The 21,011-nt window shown below is 48.9% G+C and overlaps 1 protein-coding gene across 1 annotated transcript in view; it reads right to left on the bottom strand.

The window, feature by feature from the left end:
• LOC307114098 (gasdermin-C-like) overlaps positions 1-20,705 on the bottom strand; it is a gene marked incomplete at its 3' end in the record, with an annotated part of 31,669 nt that extends 10,964 nt beyond the window's left edge. The window contains exons 1-7 of the mRNA XM_079796300.1: positions 20,354-20,705; positions 19,815-19,998; positions 17,367-17,541; positions 14,998-15,109; positions 12,420-12,467; positions 11,868-11,897; positions 3,266-3,334 (exon numbers count right to left, since the gene is read on the bottom strand). Coding sequence (XP_079652426.1) covers positions 3,266-3,334; positions 11,868-11,897; positions 12,420-12,467; positions 14,998-15,109; positions 17,367-17,541; positions 19,815-19,998; positions 20,354-20,567 — 832 coding nt within the window. The 5' untranslated portion in view covers positions 20,568-20,705. The remainder of the gene's footprint in view (positions 1-3,265; positions 3,335-11,867; positions 11,898-12,419; positions 12,468-14,997; positions 15,110-17,366; positions 17,542-19,814; positions 19,999-20,353) is intronic.
• Between the last annotated feature and the right edge of the window lie 306 nt (positions 20,706-21,011).

Here is a 21,011-nt window from a genome sequence, read left to right as displayed (position 1 = left end):
CACCTTTGCTCAGGGTCCCCTGGGGACCCCTTGCATCAGAATCACCTGGGACACTGTGGAAACTCTTTAGTGTCCCTGACCTCACTCCATACCCTCTGCATCAGGCTCTCTAAAAGGGAAGCTAGAACCTGCGGTTCCCATGGGCACCTGGGTGAAGGTTACCCACTCTGGTCTCACATTGGAGAACTGCCTTGTCCACTGAAAGGAAATCGCCTCCCACTGCCCTTTGTCTTCCTCCCCAGGACTCTCCTCCCTCACACAGCTACTCCCTCCTCCCTCCTCCTGGGTGGTTTCACATCTCACATAGAGAAATGGTCATAGTTCTGAAACTTGCCTAACAATCATATTGATGTGTTTGACAAGGGCCAGGAGCCCATGAAGGAAGGAGACAGAGGGAAAGCAGTCCCATTATAGGAGACCCCAAGACCATGGTGACGCAGTATCCAGGGAGAAGAGAGTCCAAGGCGGGAATAATCAAGTGTGTGGTCGTTGATGATGATGTGAGTTAATTCGCTGGAGGACAGACTGCAGTGGGGCGAGGCATGGACAGCAGGTAGGGAGTGAGCAGGGTGCAGAAGATTCTTTAAGGAAGTGGGCAGTGAGGGGGCACTGGGTGGGAAGAAGGGACACGTGGGACTGAGGGGTTATGAGATGGCAGAGCCCTGGCGTTGTAATCAAGTCAGGGGAAGGATCCAGGTGAACTGGAGAGAGGGAAGATAGGTTTGCCTCAGCCACCTTATCAGACATTTATCTCCATCAGCTCTGAAGCTAAGATCTCACTTCCATTTCAGAAGTAAGATGGGGGACAGAGGAATTCTGATTTTCTCCAAAGCCACAAAGTGAGCAACTTATTGAACTGTTCCTAGTATTAGTTTACTCTATGACGTGTTAGGAGGATGAAATTAGTTCATGGAAGTACAATGCTCACTGCACTGGGCCATTCTTTGTGAAGGTTTCTTCTAGACACCCTTAGGCCTGAACTTTAGAAACAGACAAGCTTCTTGCAACCCCTAGTGGGCAGGACATGACTTGCAGACACTTTTGTGAGGTTAGCCTTGGAATCTAACTCCATTTAGTTCACACTTGTCAACACTTATAAAACGTATTTTTGCAGTTTGAGTTCAGCCACTGACCCCACAAGATTAGAGAATTCATACTCATTCCATCTACTGCCAGTGACAGGAGGTCACTGACTGCAGGACCTGCCCTTCACCAGATGTTGCAGTGAGGACTCTATAGTGAACAGTGAATGTGTACACGTGTGTGTGTGTGTGTGTGTGTGTGTGTGTGTGTGTGTGTGTGAGAGAGAGAGAGAGAGAGAGAGAGAGAGAGAGAGAGAGAGAGAGAGAGAGAGAGAAAGTTGTACATGGTGAGTGAACTCCCAATCTCCAAGTAGACATATCAGGTTGACCTCTACCTGCGACTCAACATTTGGGCCAAAGGCACCAAGGACCCTGAGCTAGTTGTTACATGAATCCAAGAATGAAGGAATTAATTAATTAATTAATTAATTAATTAAGAATGAATGAATGAATGAAAACTGTGGCTAAGGAAAGTATAAATTTGAAAATAAAACTCAGTTTTCTGAGTTGCGTGAAACCTCCAATTTGGGTTCTGTGATTGAATCTTCCCTACCCAGCAGGCTTCAGGTTCCCTCTTAGGAAACACATAGTCCAAAGGGTTCCTTGTATTCTTTCTAGAAAAAGTGGCCTTCTCCCTTTCTCTTCTGCCAAATATGCTTTAGAACAGGGGGTCCTCAATCTTTTTAAACAGAGGGCCAGTTTACTGTCCCTCACACCATTGGAGGGCTGGACTATAGTTTTAAAAAAACTATGAACAAATTCCTCTGCACACTGCACATTTCTTCTTTTGAAGTAAAAAAACAAAACGGCAAAACACCCGCAAGTGGCCCGCGGGCCATAGTTTGAGGACGCCTGCTTTAGAAACACTTCCAAGAGTTCTGCCCTCTACTGCCACCCTCCTCTTGCTTAACCTCTTCCTGCTTCATGCCAGTCCATCCCTCCAAATTTCCCATCCTGTCCTGACCCTTCCCAACCCCTTCTTACCCTTCCCATCCCACAGACCTATGGCCACTCCCCGGGGTCATGGTGGCAAAGGCAGGGCTAACCTACCCTGCTCACCAGATGAGTATAATGACCCTCCCTAACCCCAGCAAACACACAATCACCTCTGGGAGGTTCTTTGCTGCCTAGAGTGAAATGAAATTAACACGTAAAAGTTAGTCTCTGAAGATTCTCAGTTTGTCTACATTCTGCCCCTTACTCCCTTCCCCCGCTTTCCATCCACCTCTGCCCTTTGCCCAGGGAATCAGAGCCCAGCAAAGGCAATCATGTGGGCTTTCATCTGTAAAATGGGGACTGGTAGAGGGATCACATCCCACCCTACAGTCTCCTGTCTACTTAAGGACTGTGGTTGACATGTGCCTGCTGTTGGAAAGAGGAACAGAAGTGGTCACTCACAACAGCTCAGTCTCTGCTCCCCAAACACACACTCTCCTACCCCAGTACTCAAAGGAGACAGGATCTCCCTGAGGCCAGGGGCCTGTGTGGGTCACAGCAGTGAGATGAGGAGGTGGTGGAGGAGCCTGGGTGGGGAAGGTTTCCCTGTGGGGTTGTCGGAGCTGAGCCCCAGCAGGGTGTTTATGGGTGTCCAAAGGGGGTCAAGGTACCCCTATGTTCATCGCAGCACAATTCACCATAGCTAAGATTTGGAAACAGTCTAAGTGCCCATCAGCAGATGAGTGGATTAAGAAACTGTGGTACATTTACACAATGGAATACCACACTGCTGAAGAAAGAAGGAACTTTTACCATTTGCAGCAGCATGGATGGACCTGGAGAGCACTATGCTAATCGAAATAAGCCAGTCAGAGAAACATGAACATCACATGATCTCACTCATTGGTGGAATATAATGAACAACATAAGCTGATTAACAAAAATAGACCCAGAGCCATAGGAGCATCAAACAGACTGTCCAACCTTAGAGGGAAGGCAGGAGAGAGTGGGGGGTGGAGGTAACAGATCAACAAAGGACTTGTATGCATGCATATGAGCATACCCATGGACACAGACAGTAGGGGGTGAGGGTTCGTGCTGAGGAGTGGGAGTGGATGGAAAGAGGTCAATGGAAAGAAAAGGAGACAAATGTAATACTTTAAACAAAAAATAATTTAAATTAAAATAAAAGGGGTGCAGGTAAAGGTCTCACCGGGACTGAGGTCTAAGCATTATGGCCAACTTACCTGCTGAAAAGGTATCATCATCATCATCATCATCATCATCATCATTATCATCTGTGATGTGAAAAATGCCTGGGTGGGAAGAAGCCGGGTCAGCAGAGCAGGGTATTCCTGCTGGAGCCTCTCACATCCCAGCACCTGCCGCCCTCACACTTGCTCCTCTGGGCCAGATGTGCAGCTTTGCTCAGGGTCCCCTGGGGACCCTTTGCATCAGAATCACCTGGGATGCTGTAAAAACTCATTAGAGTCCTTGACCTCACTCCATACCATCTGCACCAGGCTCTCTAAAAGGGAAGCTAGACCCTGCGGTTCCCATGGGCACCTGGGTGAAGGTTACCCACTCTGGTCTCACATTGGAGAACTGCCTTGTCCACAGAAAGGAAATGGCCTCCCACTGCCCTTTGTCTTCCTCCCCAGGACTCTCCTCCCTCACACAGCTACTCCCTCCTCCCTCCTCCTGGGTGTTTCACATCTCACGTAGAGAAATGTTCATAGTTCTGAAACTTGCCTAACAATCATATTGATGTGTTTGACACGGGCCAGGAGCCCATGAAGGAAGGAGACAGAGGGAAAGCAGTCCCATTATAGGACACCCCAAGACCATGGTGACACAGTATCCAAGGAGAAGAGAGTCCAAGGCGGGAGTAATCAAGTGTGTGGTCGTTGATGATGATGTGAGTAAATTCGCTGGAGGACAGACTGCAGTGGGGCGAGGCATGGACAGCAGGTAGGGAGTGAGCAGGGTGCAGAAGATTCTTTAAGGAAGTGGGCAGTGAGGGGACACTGGGTGGGAAGAGGGGACACGCGGGAGTGAGGGGTTATGAGGTGGCAGAGCCCTGGCGTTGTGGTCAGGTCAGGGGAAGGGTCCAGGTGAACTGGAGAGAGGGAAGATAGATTTGCCTCAGCCACCTTATCAGACATTAATCTCTATCAGCTCTGGAGCTAAGATCTCACTTCCATTTCAGAAGTAAGATGGGGGACAGAGGAATTCTGATTTTCTCCAAAGCCACAAAGTGAGCAACTTATTGAACTGTTCCTCGTATTACTTTACACTATGACGTGTTAGGAGGATGAAATTAGTTCATGGAAGTGCAATGCTCACTGCACTGGGCCATTCTTTGTGAAGGTTCCTTCTAGGCACCCTTGGGCCTGAACTGTAGAAACAGACAAGCTTCGTGCACCCCCTAGTGGGCAGGACATGACTTGCAGACACTGCTGTGAGGTTAGCCTTTGGAATCTAACTCCATTTAGTTCACACTTGTCAACGCTTATAAAACGTATTTTTGAAGTTTGAGTTCAGCCACTGACCCTACAAGATTGGAGAATCCATACTCATTCCATCTACTGCCAGTGACAGGACGTCACTGACTGCAGGACCCGCCCTTCACCAGATGTTGCAGTGAGGACTCTATAGTGAACAGTGAATGTATACACGTGTGTGTGTGCATGTGTGTGTGTGTTTGTGTGTCTTTGTGTGTGTGTGATTGTGTGTGTGATATGTTATATAATAGAAGGGTAATATGCAAATTGACCAAACAGTAGAACAACCAGTCACTATGACACACACTGACCACCAGGGGCAGACGCTCAATGTAGGAGCTGCCCCCTAGTGGCCAGTGTGCTCCCACAGGGGGAGCACCACTAAGCCAGAAGCTGGGAACCGAGCCTGTTCCACAGGAGCCAGGAGGGAGGATTACGGGGAAGGTGGGAGGGACCCAGGCTGCTTTCACAGGACGTGGGCCAGCCATCTCCTCTCCAGGCCTGCGCTCTGCCTCAAAGGCTGCGCGCCAGCCCCCGTGTCACTGTCCCTGTCCACTCCGGCTCCGGGGGGCCGGCCCAAGCTGGGTGCGGCGACGAAGCAAGCATTCCACAAGGCCACTAACGCTGCCTGCTCTCAGTAGCTGTGCCCCAGGATTGGAGGACTCTGGTGAGCTGAGAGGACTGGGCGCCGCCATCTTATGGCTATGGGCGCCACCATCTTTGTGATGAAGTAACGGTTAATTTGCTTATGCCCTTTTATTAGATAGGATAATTTTGAGTTCAACCACTGATGCCACAAGACTGGAGAGTTCATACTCATTCCATCTACACCAGTGACAGGTCACTGACAGCAGGACCCACACTTCATAAGATGTTGCAGTGTGTGTGTGTGTGTGTGTGTGTGTGTGTGTGTGTGTCTGTGAGAGAGGGGGGGGGGGAGAGAGAGAGAGAGAGAGAGAGAGAGAGAGAGAGAGGATGTTATATGTGGTGAGGGAACCCCCAAACTCCAAGTAGACATATCAGGTTGACCTCTACCTGGGACTCAACACTTAGGCACAAAGGCACCAAGAACCCTAAGCTGGTTGTTGTATGCATCTACAATTAAATGAAGGGAAGGGAAGGGAAGGGAAGGGAAGGGAAGGGAAGGGAAGGGAAGGGAAGGGAAGGGAAGGGAAGGGAAGGGAAGGGAGGGGAGGGGAGGGGAGGGGAGGGGAGGGGAGGGGAGGGGAGGGGAGGGGAGGGGAGGGGAGGGGAGAAGAAAGTAAATAAAGAAGGAAAGAATAAAGAAGTAAATGAAAAGTGGGGCTGAGAAAAGTATAAATTCAGAAGTAAAACTCAGTTTTCTGAGTTGCTTGGAAACCTCCAATTTTGGTTCTGAGATTGGGTCTTCCCTACCCAGCAGGCTTCAGGTTCCCTCTTGGTAAACACCCAAACAAAAGGGTTCCTGTATTCTTTCTAGAAAAAGAATGGCAAGTGGTCTTCTCCCTTTCCCTTCTACCATATTTGCTTTAGAGATAATTCCAAGGGTTCTGCCTTCTACTGCCACCCTCCTCTTGCTTAATCTCTTCCAGCTTCATGCCAGTCCATCCCTCCAACTTTCCGACCTTTCTGGACCCTTCCTGACCGTTCCCATTCCACAGACACTATGGCCAGACCCGGGGCCATGTTGGCAAAAGCAGGGACACTCTGCCCTGCTCACAGATGAGTACAAGGAGGACCCCTTCTCAACCCCAGCAAACACACACTCCTATTGGGTGGATGGAGCGTCTTGTGCTGCCTAGAAGGGAAATTAAATTACCATCCAAGAGTCAATCCCTGAAGACTCTCCCTTTATCTACATTCTTCCCCCTACTCCCTGACCCCTCTTTTCCATCCACTCCTCCCCTTTGTCCAGGGAAACAGAGCCCAGTGGCCCAGGAGAGGGTGGCAAAGGCAATCGCGTGGGGTTTCAGTTGTAACATGGGGCCTCGTGGAGGGATCACATCCCACTTTCCTGGCTCTACAGTCTCCTGTCCACTTAAGGATTGTGATTGCTACTGGAAAGAGAAATACAAGTGATCACTCACAAAGGCTTAGTCTCTGCTCCCCCTACACACACACACACACACACACACACACACACACACACACTCCAACCCCAGTACTCAAAGGAGACATGTGGCTCTCCCTGGGGCCTGGGGCCTATGTCACAGCAGTGAGATGAGGAAGTGATGGAGGAGCCTGGCTGGGGAAGGTTTCCCTGTGTGTTTGTTAGGGCTGAGGCCCAGCACGGTGTTTATGGGTGTCTAAAGGGGGTCTAGGTCTCACTGGGTCTGAGGTCTAAGCATTATCAAAAGGCCAACTTACCTGCTGGAAAGGGTATCTGAGGTTCATGACATGCGCAGTGAAGAATTTCTGGGTGAGAAGAAGCCGGGTCAGCAGAGCAGGGTACCCCTACTGGAGACTCACATCTGCCAATGCAGCCCTCACACCTCCTCCTCTGGGCCAGGTGTGCAGCTTTGCTGAGGGTCACCTGGGGACCCCTTGCAACAGAATCACCTGGGACGCTGGGAAAACTCATTAGAGTCCCTGACCTCACTCCATCCTTCTGCATCAGGCTCTCTAAAAGGGAAGCTAGAACCTGCGGTTCCCATGGGCACCTGGGTGAAGGTTATCCACTCTGGTCTCACATTGGAGAACTGCCTTGTCCACAGAAAGGAAATGGCCTCCCACTGCCCTTTGTCTTCCTCCCCAGGACTCTCCTCCCTCACACAGCTACTCCCTCCTGCCCTCCTCCTGGGTGGTTTCACATCTCACGTAGAGAAATGTTCATAGTTCTGAAACTTGCCTAACAATCATATTGACATGTTTGACAAGAAATAGGAGCCCATGAAGGAAGGAGACAGAGAAAAAGCATTCCCATTATAGGAGACCCCAAGACCATGGTGACACAGTATCCAGGGAGAAGAGAGTCCAAGGCAGGAATAATCAAGTGTGTGGTCATTGATGATGATGTGAGTAAATTCACTGGAGGACAGACTGCACTGGGGCAAGGCATGGACAGCAGGTAGGGAGTGAGCAGGGTGCACAAGATTCTTTAAGTAAGTGGACAGTGAGGGGACATTGGGTGGGAACAGGGGACACGAGAGAGTGAGGGGTTATGAGATGGCAGAGCCCTAGCATTGTGGTCAGGTCAGGGGAAGGGTCCAGGTGAACTGGAGAGAGGGAAGATAGGTTTGGCTCAGCCACCTTATCAGACATTTATCTCCATCAGCTCTGGAGCTAAGATCTCACTTCCATTTAGAAGTAAATGGAGGACAGAGGATTCTGATTTTCTCCAAAGCCACAAAGTGAGCAATTTATTGAACTGTTCTTCGTATTAGTTTACACTATGACGTGTTAGGAGGATGAAATTAGTTCATGGAAGTGCAATGCTCACTGCACTGGGCCATTCTTTGTGAAGGTTACTTCTAGGCACCCTTAGGCCTGAACTGTAGAAACAGACAAGCTTCGTGCACCCCCTAGTGGGCAGGACATGATTTGCTGACACTGCTGTGAGGTTAGCCTTTGGAATCTAACTCCATTTAGTTCACACTTGTCAACAATTATACAACGTATTTTTGAAGTTTGAGTTCAGCCACTGAACCCACAAGACTGGAGAATTCATACTCGTTCCATCTACTGCCCGTGACAGGAGGTCACTGACTGCAAGACCCGCCCTTCACCAGATGTTGCAGTGAGGACTCTATAGTGAACAGTGAATGTGTACACATGTGTGTGCGTATGTGTGTGTCTGTGTGTATGTGTGTGTGTGTGAGAGAGAGAGAGAGAGAGAGAGAGAGAGAGAGAGAGAGAGAACGCTGTACGTGGTGAGGGAGCCCCAATCTCCTATTAGACATATCAGGTTGATCTCTACCTGGGACTCAACATTTGGGCCAAAGGCACCAAGGACCCTGAGCTGGTTGTTACATGCAGCCACGAATGAAGGAATCAGTTAATCATTTAATTAATTAATAAAGAATGAATGAATGAATGAATGAATGAATGAAAACTGGGGCTAAAGAAAGTATAAATTTGAAAATAAAACTCGGTTTTCTAAGTTGCTGGAAACCTCCAATTTGGGTTCTGTGATTGGATCTTCCCTACCCAGCAGGCTTCAGGTTCCCTCTTAGGAAACACCTAGTCCAAAGGGTTCCTGTATTCTTTCTAGAAAAAGTGGCCTTCTCCCTTTCTCTTCTGCCAAATATGTTTTAGAGGCACTTCCAAGAGTTCTGCCCTCTACTGCCACCCTCCTCTTGCTTAACCTCTTCCTGCTTCATGCCAGTCCATCCCTCCAACTTTCCGACCTGTCCTGACCCTTCCCAGCCCCTTCTTACCTTTCCCATCCCACAGACCTATGGCCACTCCCAGGGGTCATGGTGGCAAAGGCAGGGGCACTCTGTTCTGCTCACCAGATGAGTACAATGACCCACCCCAACCCCAGCAAACACACACTCACCTCTTCGAAGGCGGGAAAGTTCTTCGCTGCCTAGAGTGAAATGAAATTAACACGTAAAAGTTAGTCTCTGAAGACTCTCAGTTTGTCTACATTCTGACCCTTATTCCCCTCCCCCTTTTTCCATCCACCCCTGCCCTTTGCCCAGGAAATCAGAGCCCAGCAAAGGCAATCACATGGGCTTTCAGCTGTAAAACGGGGCCTCATGGAGGGATCACATCCCACCCTACAGTCTCCTGTCCACTTAAGGACTGTGGTTGACATATGCCTGCTGTTGGGAAGAGGAACAGAAGTGGTCACTCACAACAGCTCAGTCTCTGCTCCCCCAACACACACTCTCCTACCCCAGTACTCAAAGGAGACAGGATCTCCCTGAGGCCAGGGGCCTGTGTGGGTCACAGCAGTGAGATGAGGAGGTGGTGGAGGAGCCTGAGTGGGGAAGATTTCCCTGTGGGGTTGTCTGAGCTGAGCCCCAGGAGGGTGTTTATGGGTGTCTGAAGCAGGCGTCCTCAAACTACGGCCCACTGGCCACATGCGGGTGTTTTTGCTGTTTTGTCATTTTACTTCAAAATAAGATATGTGCAGTGTGCACAGGAATTTGTTCATAGTTTTTTTTAAACTATAGTCCGGCCCTCCAATGGTCTGAGGGACAGTGAACTGGCTCCCTTTTTAAAACATTTGAGGACCCCTGGTCTAATGGGGGTCAAGGTGTTTAAGGGACTGAAGTGGAAGCATTATCAAAAGGCCAACTCACTTGTTGAAAAGGTTTCCTGATCAGCACCATCTGTGAGGCGACGAATATCTGGGTGGGAAGAAGCCGGGTCAGCAGAGCAGGGTATCCCTGCTGGAGCCTCTCATATCCCAGCACCTGCAGCCCCCACACTTCCTCTTCTGGGCCAGGTGTGCAGCTTTGCTCAGGGTCCCCTGGGGACCCCTTGCATCAGAATCTCCTGGGACACTGTGGAAACTCTTTAGAGTCCCTGACCTCACTCCATACCCTCTGCACCAGGCTCTCTAAAAGGGAAGCTAGAACCTGCGGTTCCCATGGGCACCTGGGTGAAGGTTACCCACTCTGGTCTCACATTGGAGAACTGCCTTGTCCACAGAAAGGAAATGGCCTCCCACTGCCCTTTGTCTTCCTCCCCAGGACTCTCCTCCCTCACACAGCTACTCCCTCCTCCCTCCTCCTTGGGGGTTTCACATCGCACATAGAGAAATGTTCATAGTTCTGAAACTTGCCTAACAATCATATTGATGTGTTTGACAAGGGCCAGGAGCCCATGAAGGAAGGAGACAGAGGGAAAACAGTCCATTATAGGAGACCCCAAGACCGTGGTGACACAGTATCCAGGGAGAAGAGAGTCCAAGGCAGGAATAATCAAGTGTGTGGTCGTTGATGATGATGTGAGTAAATTCGCTGGAGGACAGACTGCATTGGGGCGAGGCATGGACAGCAGGTAGGGAGTGAGCAGGGTACAGAAGATTCTTTAAGGAAGTGGGCAGTGAGGGGACACTGGGTGGGAAGAGGGGACACGCGGGACTGAGGGGTTATGAGATGGCAGAGCCCTGGCGTTGTGGTCAGGTCAGGGGAAGGGTCCAGGTAAACTGGAGAGAGGGAAGATAGGTTTGCCTCAGCCACCTTATCAGATATTTATCTCCATCAGCTCTGGAGCTAAGATCTCACATCTATTTCTTAGATAAGATAGCAGACAGAGGAATTTTGATTTTCTCCAAAGCCACAGAGGGAGCAACATATTGAACTGTTCTTAGTATTAGTTTACACTATGACGTGTTAGGAGGATGAAATTAGTTCATGGAAGTGCAATGCTCACTGCACTGGGCCATTCTTTGTGAAGGTTCCTTCCAGGCACCCTTAGGCCTGAACTGTATAAACAGACTAGCTCCGTGCACCCCCTAGAGGGCAGGACATGACTTGCAGACACTGCTGTGAGGTTAGCCTTTGGAATCTAACTCCATTTAGTTCACACTTGTCAACACTTATAAAACGTATTTTTGCAGTTTGAGTTCAGCCACTGACCCCACAAGATTGGAGAATTCCTACTCATTCCATCTACTGCCACTGACAGGAGGTCACTGACTGCAAGACCCGCCCTTCACCACTTCACCAGATGTTGCAGTGAGGATTCTATAGTGAATAGTGAACGTGTACACGTGTGTGTGCGTGCATGTGTGTGTGAGAGAGAAAGAGAGAGAGACAGAGAGACAGAGAGACAGAGAAAAAATGCTGTACGTGGGAACTCCCAATCTCCAAGTAGACATATCAGGTTGACCTCTACCTGGGACTCAACATTTGTGCAGAAAGGCACCAAGGACCCTGAGCTGGTTGTTACAGGCATCGACGAATGAAGGAATCAATTAATCATTTAATTAATTAATAAAGAATGAATGAATGAGTGAGTGAAAACTGGGGCTAAGGAAAATATAAATTTGAAAATAAAACTCGGTTTTCTGAGTGGCTGGAAATCTCCAATTTGGGTTCTGAGATTATGTCTTCCCTACCCAGCAGACTTCAGGATTCCTCTTAGGAAAGACCTAGTCAAAAGGGTTCCTGTATTCTTTCTAGAAAAACTGGCCTTCTCCCTTTCTTGTCTGCCAAATTTGCTTTAGAAACACCTCCAAGAGTTCTGCCCTCTACTGCCACCCTCCTCTTGCTTAACCTCTTCCTGCTTCATGCCAGTCCATCCCTCCAACTTCCCAACCTGTCCTGACACTTCCCAACCCCTTCGTACCCTTCCTATCCCACAGACCTATGGCCACTCACTGGGGTCATGGTGTCAAAGGCAGGGCTAATCTACCCTCCTCACCAGATGAGGACAATACCCTCCCCAACCCCAGCAAACACACACTCACCTCTTCGAAGGCGGGAAAGTTCTTTGCTGCCTAGAGAGAAATGAAATTAACACGTAAAAGTTAGTCTCTGAAGACTCTCAGTTTGTCTACATTCTGCCCCTTACTCCCCTCCCCCTCTTTCCATCCACCCCTGCCCTTTGCCCAGGGATTCAGAGCCCAGCAAAGGCAATCATGTGGGCTTTCAGCTGTACAATGGGGCCTCGTTGAGGGAATCACATCCCACTTTCCTGGCTCTACAGTCTCCTGTCCTCTTAAGGATTGTGCTTGCTATTGGAAAGAGAAATACAAGTGATCAGTCACAAAGGCTTAGTCTCTGCTCCCTCTACACACACACACACACACACACTCCAACCCCAGTACTCAAAGGAGACATGTGGCTCTCCCTGGGGCCAGGGGCCTGTGTCACAGCAGTGAGATGAGGAGGTGATGGAGGAGCCTGGCTGGGGAATGTTTCCCTGTGCGTTTGTCAGGGCTGAGCCCCAGCAGGGTGTTTATGGGTGTCTAAAGGGGGTCAAGGTCTAAGGTCTAAGCATTATCAAAAGGACAACTCACGTGTTGTAAAGGTTTCCAGATCACGACCAAATGCGAAGTGAAGAATATCTGGATGAGAAGAAGCCGGGTCAGCAGAGCCGAGGGTATTCCTGCTGGAGCCTCGCATCCCAGCACCTGCAGCCCCCACACTTCCTCCTCTGGGCCAGGTGTGCAGCTTTGCACAGGGTCACCTGGGGGCTCCTTGCATCAGAATCGCCTGGGACGCTGTGGAAACTCATTAGCATCCCTGACCTCACTCCATACCCTCTGCATCAGGCTCTCTAAAAGGGAAGCTAGAACCTGCGGTTCCCATGGGCACCTGGGTGAAGGTTACCCACTCTGGTCTCACATTGGAGAACTGCCTTGTCCACAGAAAGGAAATCGCCTCCCACTGTCCTTTGTCTTCCTCCCCAGGACTCTCCTCCCTCACACAGCTACTCCCTCCTGCCCTCCTCCTGGGTGGTTTCACATCTCATGTAGAGAAATATTCATAGTTCTGAAACTTGCCTAACAATCATATTGATGTGTTTGACAAGGGCCAGGAGCCCATGAAGGAAGGAGACAGAGGGAAAGCAGTCCATTATAGGAGATCCCAAGACCATGGTGACGCAGTAACCAGAGAGAAGAGAGTCCCAGGCGGGAGTACTCAAGTGGGTGGTAGTTGAGGATGATGTGAGTAAATTCGTTTGAGGACAGTGCAGTGGGGCGAGGCATGGACAGAAGGTAGGCAGTGAGCAGGGTGTAGAAGATTCTTTAAGGAATTTCTCTGTGAGGGTACACTGGGTGGGAAGAGGGGACATGCGGGAGTGAGGGGTTATGAGATGGCAGAGCCCTGACATTGTGGTCAGTTCAGGGGAAGGATCCAGGTGAACTGGAGAGAGGGAAGATAGGTATGGTTCAGCCACCTATCAGACATTTATCTCCATCAGCTCTGGAGCTAAGATCTCACTTCCATTTCAGAAGTAAGATGGGGGACAGAGGAATTCTGATTTTCCCCAAAGCCACAAAGTGAGCAACTTATTGAACTGTTCTTCATATTAGTTTACACTATGACGTGTTAGGAGGATGAAATTAGTTCATGGAAGTGCAATGCTCACTGCACTGGGCCATTCTTTGTGAAGGTTCCTTCTAGGCACCCTTGGGCCTGAACTGTAGAAACAGACGAGCTCCGTGCACCCCCTAGTGGGCAGGACATGATTTGCACACACTGCTGTGAGGTTAGCCTTTGGAATCTAACTCCATTTAGTTCACACTTGTCAATGCTTATAAAACGTATTTTTGCAGTTTGAGTTCAGCCACTGACCCCGCAAGATTGGAGAGTTCATACTCATTCCATCTACAGCCCCTGACAGGAGGTCACTGACTGCAGGACCCACCCTTCACCAGATGTTGCAGTGAGGACTCTATAGTGAACAGTGAATGTGTACGTGTGTGTGTGTGTGTGTGTGTGTGTGTGTGTGTGTGTGTGTGTGTGTGATATCTTAAATAATGAAAGGGTAATATGCAAATTGACTGAGCAGAACAACCAGTCGCTATGACGTACACTGACCACCAGGGGAAAGACGCTCAACGCAGGAACTGCCTTCTAGTGGTCAGTGTCCTCCCACAGGGGGAGCGCTGCTAAGCCAGAAGCCGGGCTCACAGCTGTTGAGCACAGTGGCGGCAGCGCTAAGGATGTCCAACTGATGGTGAGCGGGCCTAAGCCAGCAGTTGGCAGTTGGACAACTCTCGAGGGCTCCTAGAGTTCGAAAGGGCACAGGCCAGGCTGAGGGAAGCGCCTCTCTCCCCCACCCCCACATCCCCCGGAGTGCACGAATGCAGGCAACCAGGCTTCTAGTATAAGAGAGAGAGAGAGAGAGAGAGAGAGAGAGAGAGAGGGGGGGGGGGGGAGGGAGGGAGGGAGGGAGGAGTGGAAAGTGTTCTGTATGGTGAGTGCAGCCCCTGGTCTCTGAGGAGCTGGACCCTCCTCGGCTGACCTCTCCCTGGGACTCCACATTTGGGCAGGGAGAGGCCAAGGACCCTGATCTGGTTGTGTTTACAACACCCACTATCCGACCCTGTTTGTAGTTGTATTTGGTGTGAGGTCGGAACCAGTGTGTGTTGGGGAAAGTTGCATCTTGAGGCAGGTGAGGGAGGGAGAGATGCAGACACAATCCTGCATTTATGGTTAGGGCACTGCCTCTGCAGTTTTGCTCATGGTTGTGCCAATGTTATGGCCTTTACCGTGAGGGTATGGGTAATCTGGGAGGTCTCTGTGGCTGCCCAGGTGCACTGCTGAGAGTGGGGGGACCTGGAATAGAGATGGGTGGTTGTAGGATCATGCTTCGCCCAGTGCTAAGCACACCTCCACGTTGGGCACCCTTATGCCTCTCTCCATGTAGGATACTGTCTCTGCCTCCCAGAGCAGCATTTCAGTCAGGCCATGCTTGGGAGTGGCTGTGGTTAGTGGTGATGTGTGCCCTGGACAGCTGGGAAATGCTGCTTCTCTCTGAACAGGTAGAGAAGCCAAGGTTGCCTGATGATGGTCTCCCCTTCTCATTTCTCTTCCCAGAAGAAGCAGGTCCCTACACCCCACCCGCCTCCTTCAGCCTCTGCTTACCCCATTCTCCACTGTAGAAAATCAGCTGCTTCCTCCTATAGGCCAGCACCGAGCCCTTCGGCACAGTCAGCTTCTTCTCTCTCACTTTGAGACCCCCTCCCTGTCCTTCACCCTGGGAACAGAAGCCAGGTGACACTGTCGTACATGCATGTCGTTTTAAAGTCAAATACATCTAGAAAGCTCATGAGAAAAGGGATCAGTAGCCCCCTGCTCTCACCCTCTCTACTCCTGGTTTCTAGTTCCTGCTCTTTTTTCCTTGGTTCATCTCATATTTACCTTCATGTCCCTCAATTTCATGTTGATACTCCAATGATTTGATTTTTTCAGATTCAAGTACATCCAGTCACTTCCTCTTGTGGATGATGAGGGTTTCATTTTCCTACTCTTTATAGGAGCCAAAGCAATTGATAAAAGGATAATACCCAACTCCAGCCTCTTCTAGTCTTCCATGCAGGGCAAAGGCATCATCCAAATCCAGTTCCCTCTGCCCTCCTGCCCCATCCAAGACGGGAGAGAGCACGGAGAAGCTCTTGTGAGTTCACAGCCCAGGGGCACAGCTCACTAACAGGAAAACACTGGGACCCCTTTAAGGACTACACAGTGCTTCCCTTCTCATTCATCTTACCGCCATATCACTAAAGGCCGGTTTACCAGAGTTCCTTTATCACATGTATCATGTCCAACTTTCAACAAAAGCAAAAATTACAAGGCATATTCAAAGGCAATAAACAACATTTTAAAAGACAGATCAAGTTGAAATCAGACTCAATTATAACATGGATATTGGAATTCTTAGACTGGGAATTTTAAACCACTGTGATTAATTTGCTAAGAGAGTTAATAGAAAACAGACAAAATGCAAGAGCAGATGGGTAATGTAAGCAGAGAGATGAAAATTGTAAGAAAAAAATAAAAGAGAAATGCTAGAGAGATTAAAAATACTACAAGAGAAATAAAGAAATGCTTTGTTTGGCTCATTAGTAGACTGGACACAAGTGAGAGAAAAACCTCTGCACTTGAGGAAATGTCAACAGAAATCTCAAAACTGAAAAGCAAAGGAAAAATGACTAAAAAATGAAACATAATGTCCAAGCACTGTGGGACAACTACGAAAGCTGTAACATACATGTAATGATAATATAAGGAGAAGGGAAAGGAACAGAAGAAATCTTTGAAGCAATAATAACTGAGGATTTCCCCCAAATTAATATCAGACAGGACATCACAGATCTGGGAAGCTCAGAAAACTCCAAGCAATAAAAATAAGTTTTAAAATCTTAGACCAATGAATTCAAACTGCAGAAAATGACAGATAAAGAAAATATATTAAAAGTGAGAGGATATTGAAAGAAGTCAGATATTTCTTATTTCTTATCTCCCTTGTGGTATCTTCTTTGACCCATGGGAGGTTCAAGAGTGTATTTCTTATGTCCATATATTTGTGAATTTGTTAGTTTTCCATTTGTTATTGATCTCTAGTTTCATTCCACTGTGGCCAGAAAAGATATCTGCTGTAACTTCAGGCTTCTTAAACTTGGTCAGACTGATAAGGAGGCTGGAAAATGCTCCGGGTGTGCGTGGGGAGAACATGTGTGCTACTCCGCAGCATGTCCTGTTTCTGTCTGTTAGGGAAGGCAGTTCAATTAATCTACATGGCGCTGCTCAAGTCCTCCATTTCCTTATTGATCTTTTGTCTGATTGACCAACACAAAACTGATGCAGCCATGACCAAGGTGATACACCAACTGCTTAATGACATCACAGCCCATGGCCCACACTTAGCGCCTGTCTGCCTGGGAACAGCTGTGACAGTGGGGGTGGGGGGCAGGGCCGAATGACACAGGATTGTCCCCTGTTCTCAGAAAGCCAGTTTCCCAGCCCAAGCAGATGGAAACCCAAAGTTGAAGGTCAAACACCCTTCACACTGGAGCAATGTTTCACTTGTTCAAACTCCCCTCCTCCGAGACAAAATCACCGACCTTGGGGAAATTCGTTCAGAATTCCGTTGGTTTCCTTGAGTTACTAATTCTTCTAAGTGAGGACAAACTACACATAAAATATATAATGTGTAAGAGTACATTGTGATAAATGAATTTACTTATATAATTGAAAGTACTATCGTTGGTTTTTGTGAGTGAGTTACATCATTTCTATGAGCCTGAAGGCATTTAAATCTCCCTGCTTCTACCCATTCTTCTCAGGAGGCCACGGCATTTAGCGGACATCAACCACTGAGGTTTGGTGGTGGGGTCCCTCATTTCTTCCAGCATAAAACCCCTTTAGATTTGCCAGAATCCATCCCTTACCCAAAGCAAATGTAATGCCACATAATTAAATCTACTTGCTATTTTATCAATCAGTGCCCCCACCTCAACCTGGAAACAAATATTCCCAGAGATGGAGAATTTTCCTTTGATATTCGCACTGCTGAGATCCTGCAACACAGCGCTGTTGAGCAGCTCCACGGTGTCGGTCACAACATACAGGTTCACCCCTGCTTCCCGGCATTGCTTCAGGAAGGCCGGCTCTGGGTCCAGCAGTTTCCTGCAGGGAGGAGAGGGTCAGAGTGGGAAGAGATGCCTTCCCGGGGGTCCTGGGTCACCCTGCTCCTGGGGACCTGGAAGGGGTGTTCCTGCTGCAGGTAGAAAGATCCTGCCACATGGGTCAGGTTACCAAAGAGAGTGAAACATCTTTGCTACGCAGGGTGGAGGGGCCCCCATTTTCTGATGGGGCGTGGGAAGGAGAGTACACAGGCTGTTTTGTGAAAGGCATCGGCATTTTCCAAAATTATATTGGTCCAGTGCCAGGGCCTCCCCCCTGAAGAGGCCGGGCGTGGACAGGTCCACGTGGTGGACAACAGTCCCTTGGGAGCCTGACCATTGTCCAGAGGCACAGTCAGGGTGAGGTGGGGGCAAACGGATAAAGGGGATGAAGCAGGAGACGCTGCTGGATGAGTTTCCAGGACAAGCACATGGGGATGTGGACAGAGTCACTGTCCCTGGCAGGTGGCTGGGAGGGCTTCGGTGAAGGTGCAGGTCTGGGTGGGGACATGACGGGTTGAAAGTACCGAAGATGGATTTCATCTGCATTTCCGTTCTCAGACTCAACTCTCATTCCACTAAAGGCCCCACCGGGTTGGCGCCCTGTAGAGAGCCGAGAGGAATACTGGGAGATCCTTTGCTTCTCAGTGGAGGAGGTCACAGCCTCCAGTGAGGGTTTCCCCATCGCCCTTTGGGGGAAGTCAAGGCCCTTACCATGTCTCTAAGATGTTGTGTCATCTGACATTCTCTCACCTCCAAGCCTCACTTCTATCACCTTCATCCTGGTTGGCTAAGCTCCCACCTCACTGACTGCCCGCAGCTCCGGAAAATGCCAAGCTGGTCCTGGCCCAGGCTTCAAACCCCTCATTTGGACCACTTTCCTCCTGCTCTTTGCTCCCTTTATTCTGCAGGTCTCAGTTCAACTGTTAGCCCCACAGAGAGACCTAAACAGGCCCCTCCCTCCAGCCCTCTTCCACAAGCTCCTGACACTACCCTCCCAGGCCCCCATAGTCGGCACCTGCCTTCAGGTGAAACATTCACGTGCCCACATCCTTTTACCAAAAATGTCTCATTGCCTTTCTTTTCACATTGCAAGTTTGACCTCAAGTTTTTTCTTGGTGCTAGATAATAAAAAGTATCCCTCAAATTGGAGACTCTTAAACTGCTGAAAATTTTCTAGGACAAATTATATTTTCTTTTCCTGCAGCTAAAACCCAAATACTCTTTTATACCATAAAGTCTTTGTAAATGTTAGTTTTAATAAGTCTTATAGGACACCAGGAGAAACTGTGCCACGCCCGGTCAAAGTTACTTTCAGACTCCAATACCCTGGGATTTTCACTAGTTACTTTAGTATTCCTTTGCACTGGTAGAAATACTATTTAGGCCTGGCCTGTGTTGCTCAGTGGTTCAGTGTCAACCTATGAACCAGGAGGTCATGGTTCAAATTCCAATCAGGGCACATGCCTGGGTTGCGTGCTCAATCCCAAATAGTGGTTTTCAGGAGGCAGCCAATCAATGATTCTCTCTCATTATTGATGTTCTATCGCTGTCTCCCTCTCCCTCTCTGAAACGATTAAAAATATATTTTTAAAAGAAAGAAATACTCTTTAAATTGAAATCTCTGTTTCTAAAATGTCTTTTCCCACACGCACTGAGGTAAATTAAATTCTAAGACTCTGAGCCATACTTTGTTTAAACAGAGTTTCAGAGCCTTTCCTCACTTAAATTAATGCTTTAACTTATTTTTTATTGCTTATTTTTCTCACTCACTGCATGTCCCCTGCTACAGTAAATACGTTTAGGGCAGGGATTTTTATCTGTCTTGTTATTATTCTAGTCTTACCACAAAACAGCATAGTAATGGACAACTGCACCTTTTTCTTTGTTTGATATATTTTTATTGATTTCAGAGAGGAAGGGAGAGGGAGAGATAAATAGAAACATCAATGAGAAAAATCACTGATTGGCTGCCTCCTGCACACCCGACACTGGGGATCGAGCCTGCAACCCGGGCATGTGCCCTGACCGGGAATGGAACCGTGACCTCCTGGTTCATAGATTGACACTCAATCACTGAGCCACACCAGCCAGGTGACAACCCTGGCTTTAATGAAGACTTAGATAACTAATCACTGTTTGATGAAGGAATGAACAGGTGGACATCCAAAAAGAGCAGCATGATCTGGGGTGTCATTTTCTTCATTCTGAGCCTCCTTGCCCACGAGGAGAGCTCCGCGTGGGACCCATTGACCAGGTCCCTCCCCCTGCCCTCACCTCTCCTGAAGCTCCTTCCAGGTTTCGTGTGGGGTGCTAACAATCTGGTACTCCAGGGAGGACCCTCGGCACACAGTAGTCTCCTCCGAGAAGCCCGCTTCTGCCCCAGCATTCACGTTCCCAGCCGCCTGCTGCTTCCTGACCACGGAATCAGTGAAGTCGGAAGACACTTTCACAGGAGCATCTGGAAATAGACAAGGTACCTGAGGTTCAGCCAAGAATTCCCTCTGGAACAGCTGGGAAATGGCATGGAAACGGAGCGACTGAGCCCTAGCTCGCCCCAGCTCTCCTACTCAACATCTCTAAACCCAGAAGCTAACTCATCAGCCAACATTTTGAGTGTAAATTACTCCTGAGGACGTTTGAATCCTGAGGACATTTGAACCCACCCAGGGGCTGGATAACAGGGATACTGTCCTAACCCTAAGGAATGATGCGGTCTCCCTGTGTGGGTGTCTCAGCATGTCTTGCCTGCTGCACCCTTCTCCCTGCACCCTTGCTTTGCAGCCCCTGCCTCCTATGCCCGTGGCTGACAATACCTGGGATCGAAGAACCTGGTTCGAGGATGTGCATGAGGGAGACCTCAAGTGGGATATCGGGTTGTTTCCAAAACCGAGAGCAAGCCTTCTTCCTCTGAATTAGAGAAAACCGATGTATCTTGGTGGCCCTCTCCAAGCATTTGACAGGTCTGAGCCTATGATCTCCGATCTCTTTGACCAATTTCTTGGTAGTTCTCTCAAACATGGAGGGCATGTTGCTAGTGGCAGATAGAAGAGAAGCATAAAGATCAGGTGGGCCTTACAGATGAGATTAAATCAGTTTTCACGTGTCATTCAGAGGAAGTTGGCAGTGACTTGACTGTGTCATAGGCCTTTGCTGTATCTACACAGTGAAGTCACATGCAGGTGCAAATGGCCCCCCTATTACCTGGAATGGGCCCTTGGTCTTCCTTAAATAACTGTCCACCAGGATGGTCTTTAGTGAACAGATGAGATACCTAGACCTGAGTCCCTGCTGGGTCAGGGGACCAATGAACACTTGCTTAACTTGTAGGAAGTGCCAAAGAGGAGGTAAGTTCCCCTCCAAAACCAAATGTACGCATTTCCTTATGCCACCACCATTCACATCAAGCTGGCCACATTGTATGATGATGGTTAGTCCTCCTGGAGTGTGTGTGTGTGTTTATGTGAACTACCT

This window comes from Cnephaeus nilssonii, assembly GCF_951640355.1.
Source record: "Cnephaeus nilssonii genome assembly, chromosome: 18".
NCBI classification, from domain to species: domain Eukaryota; kingdom Metazoa; phylum Chordata; class Mammalia; order Chiroptera; family Vespertilionidae; genus Cnephaeus; species Cnephaeus nilssonii.
The sequence above is the reverse complement of the archived record's forward strand: the minus strand, read 5'-3'. Positions and strand labels throughout refer to the sequence as shown.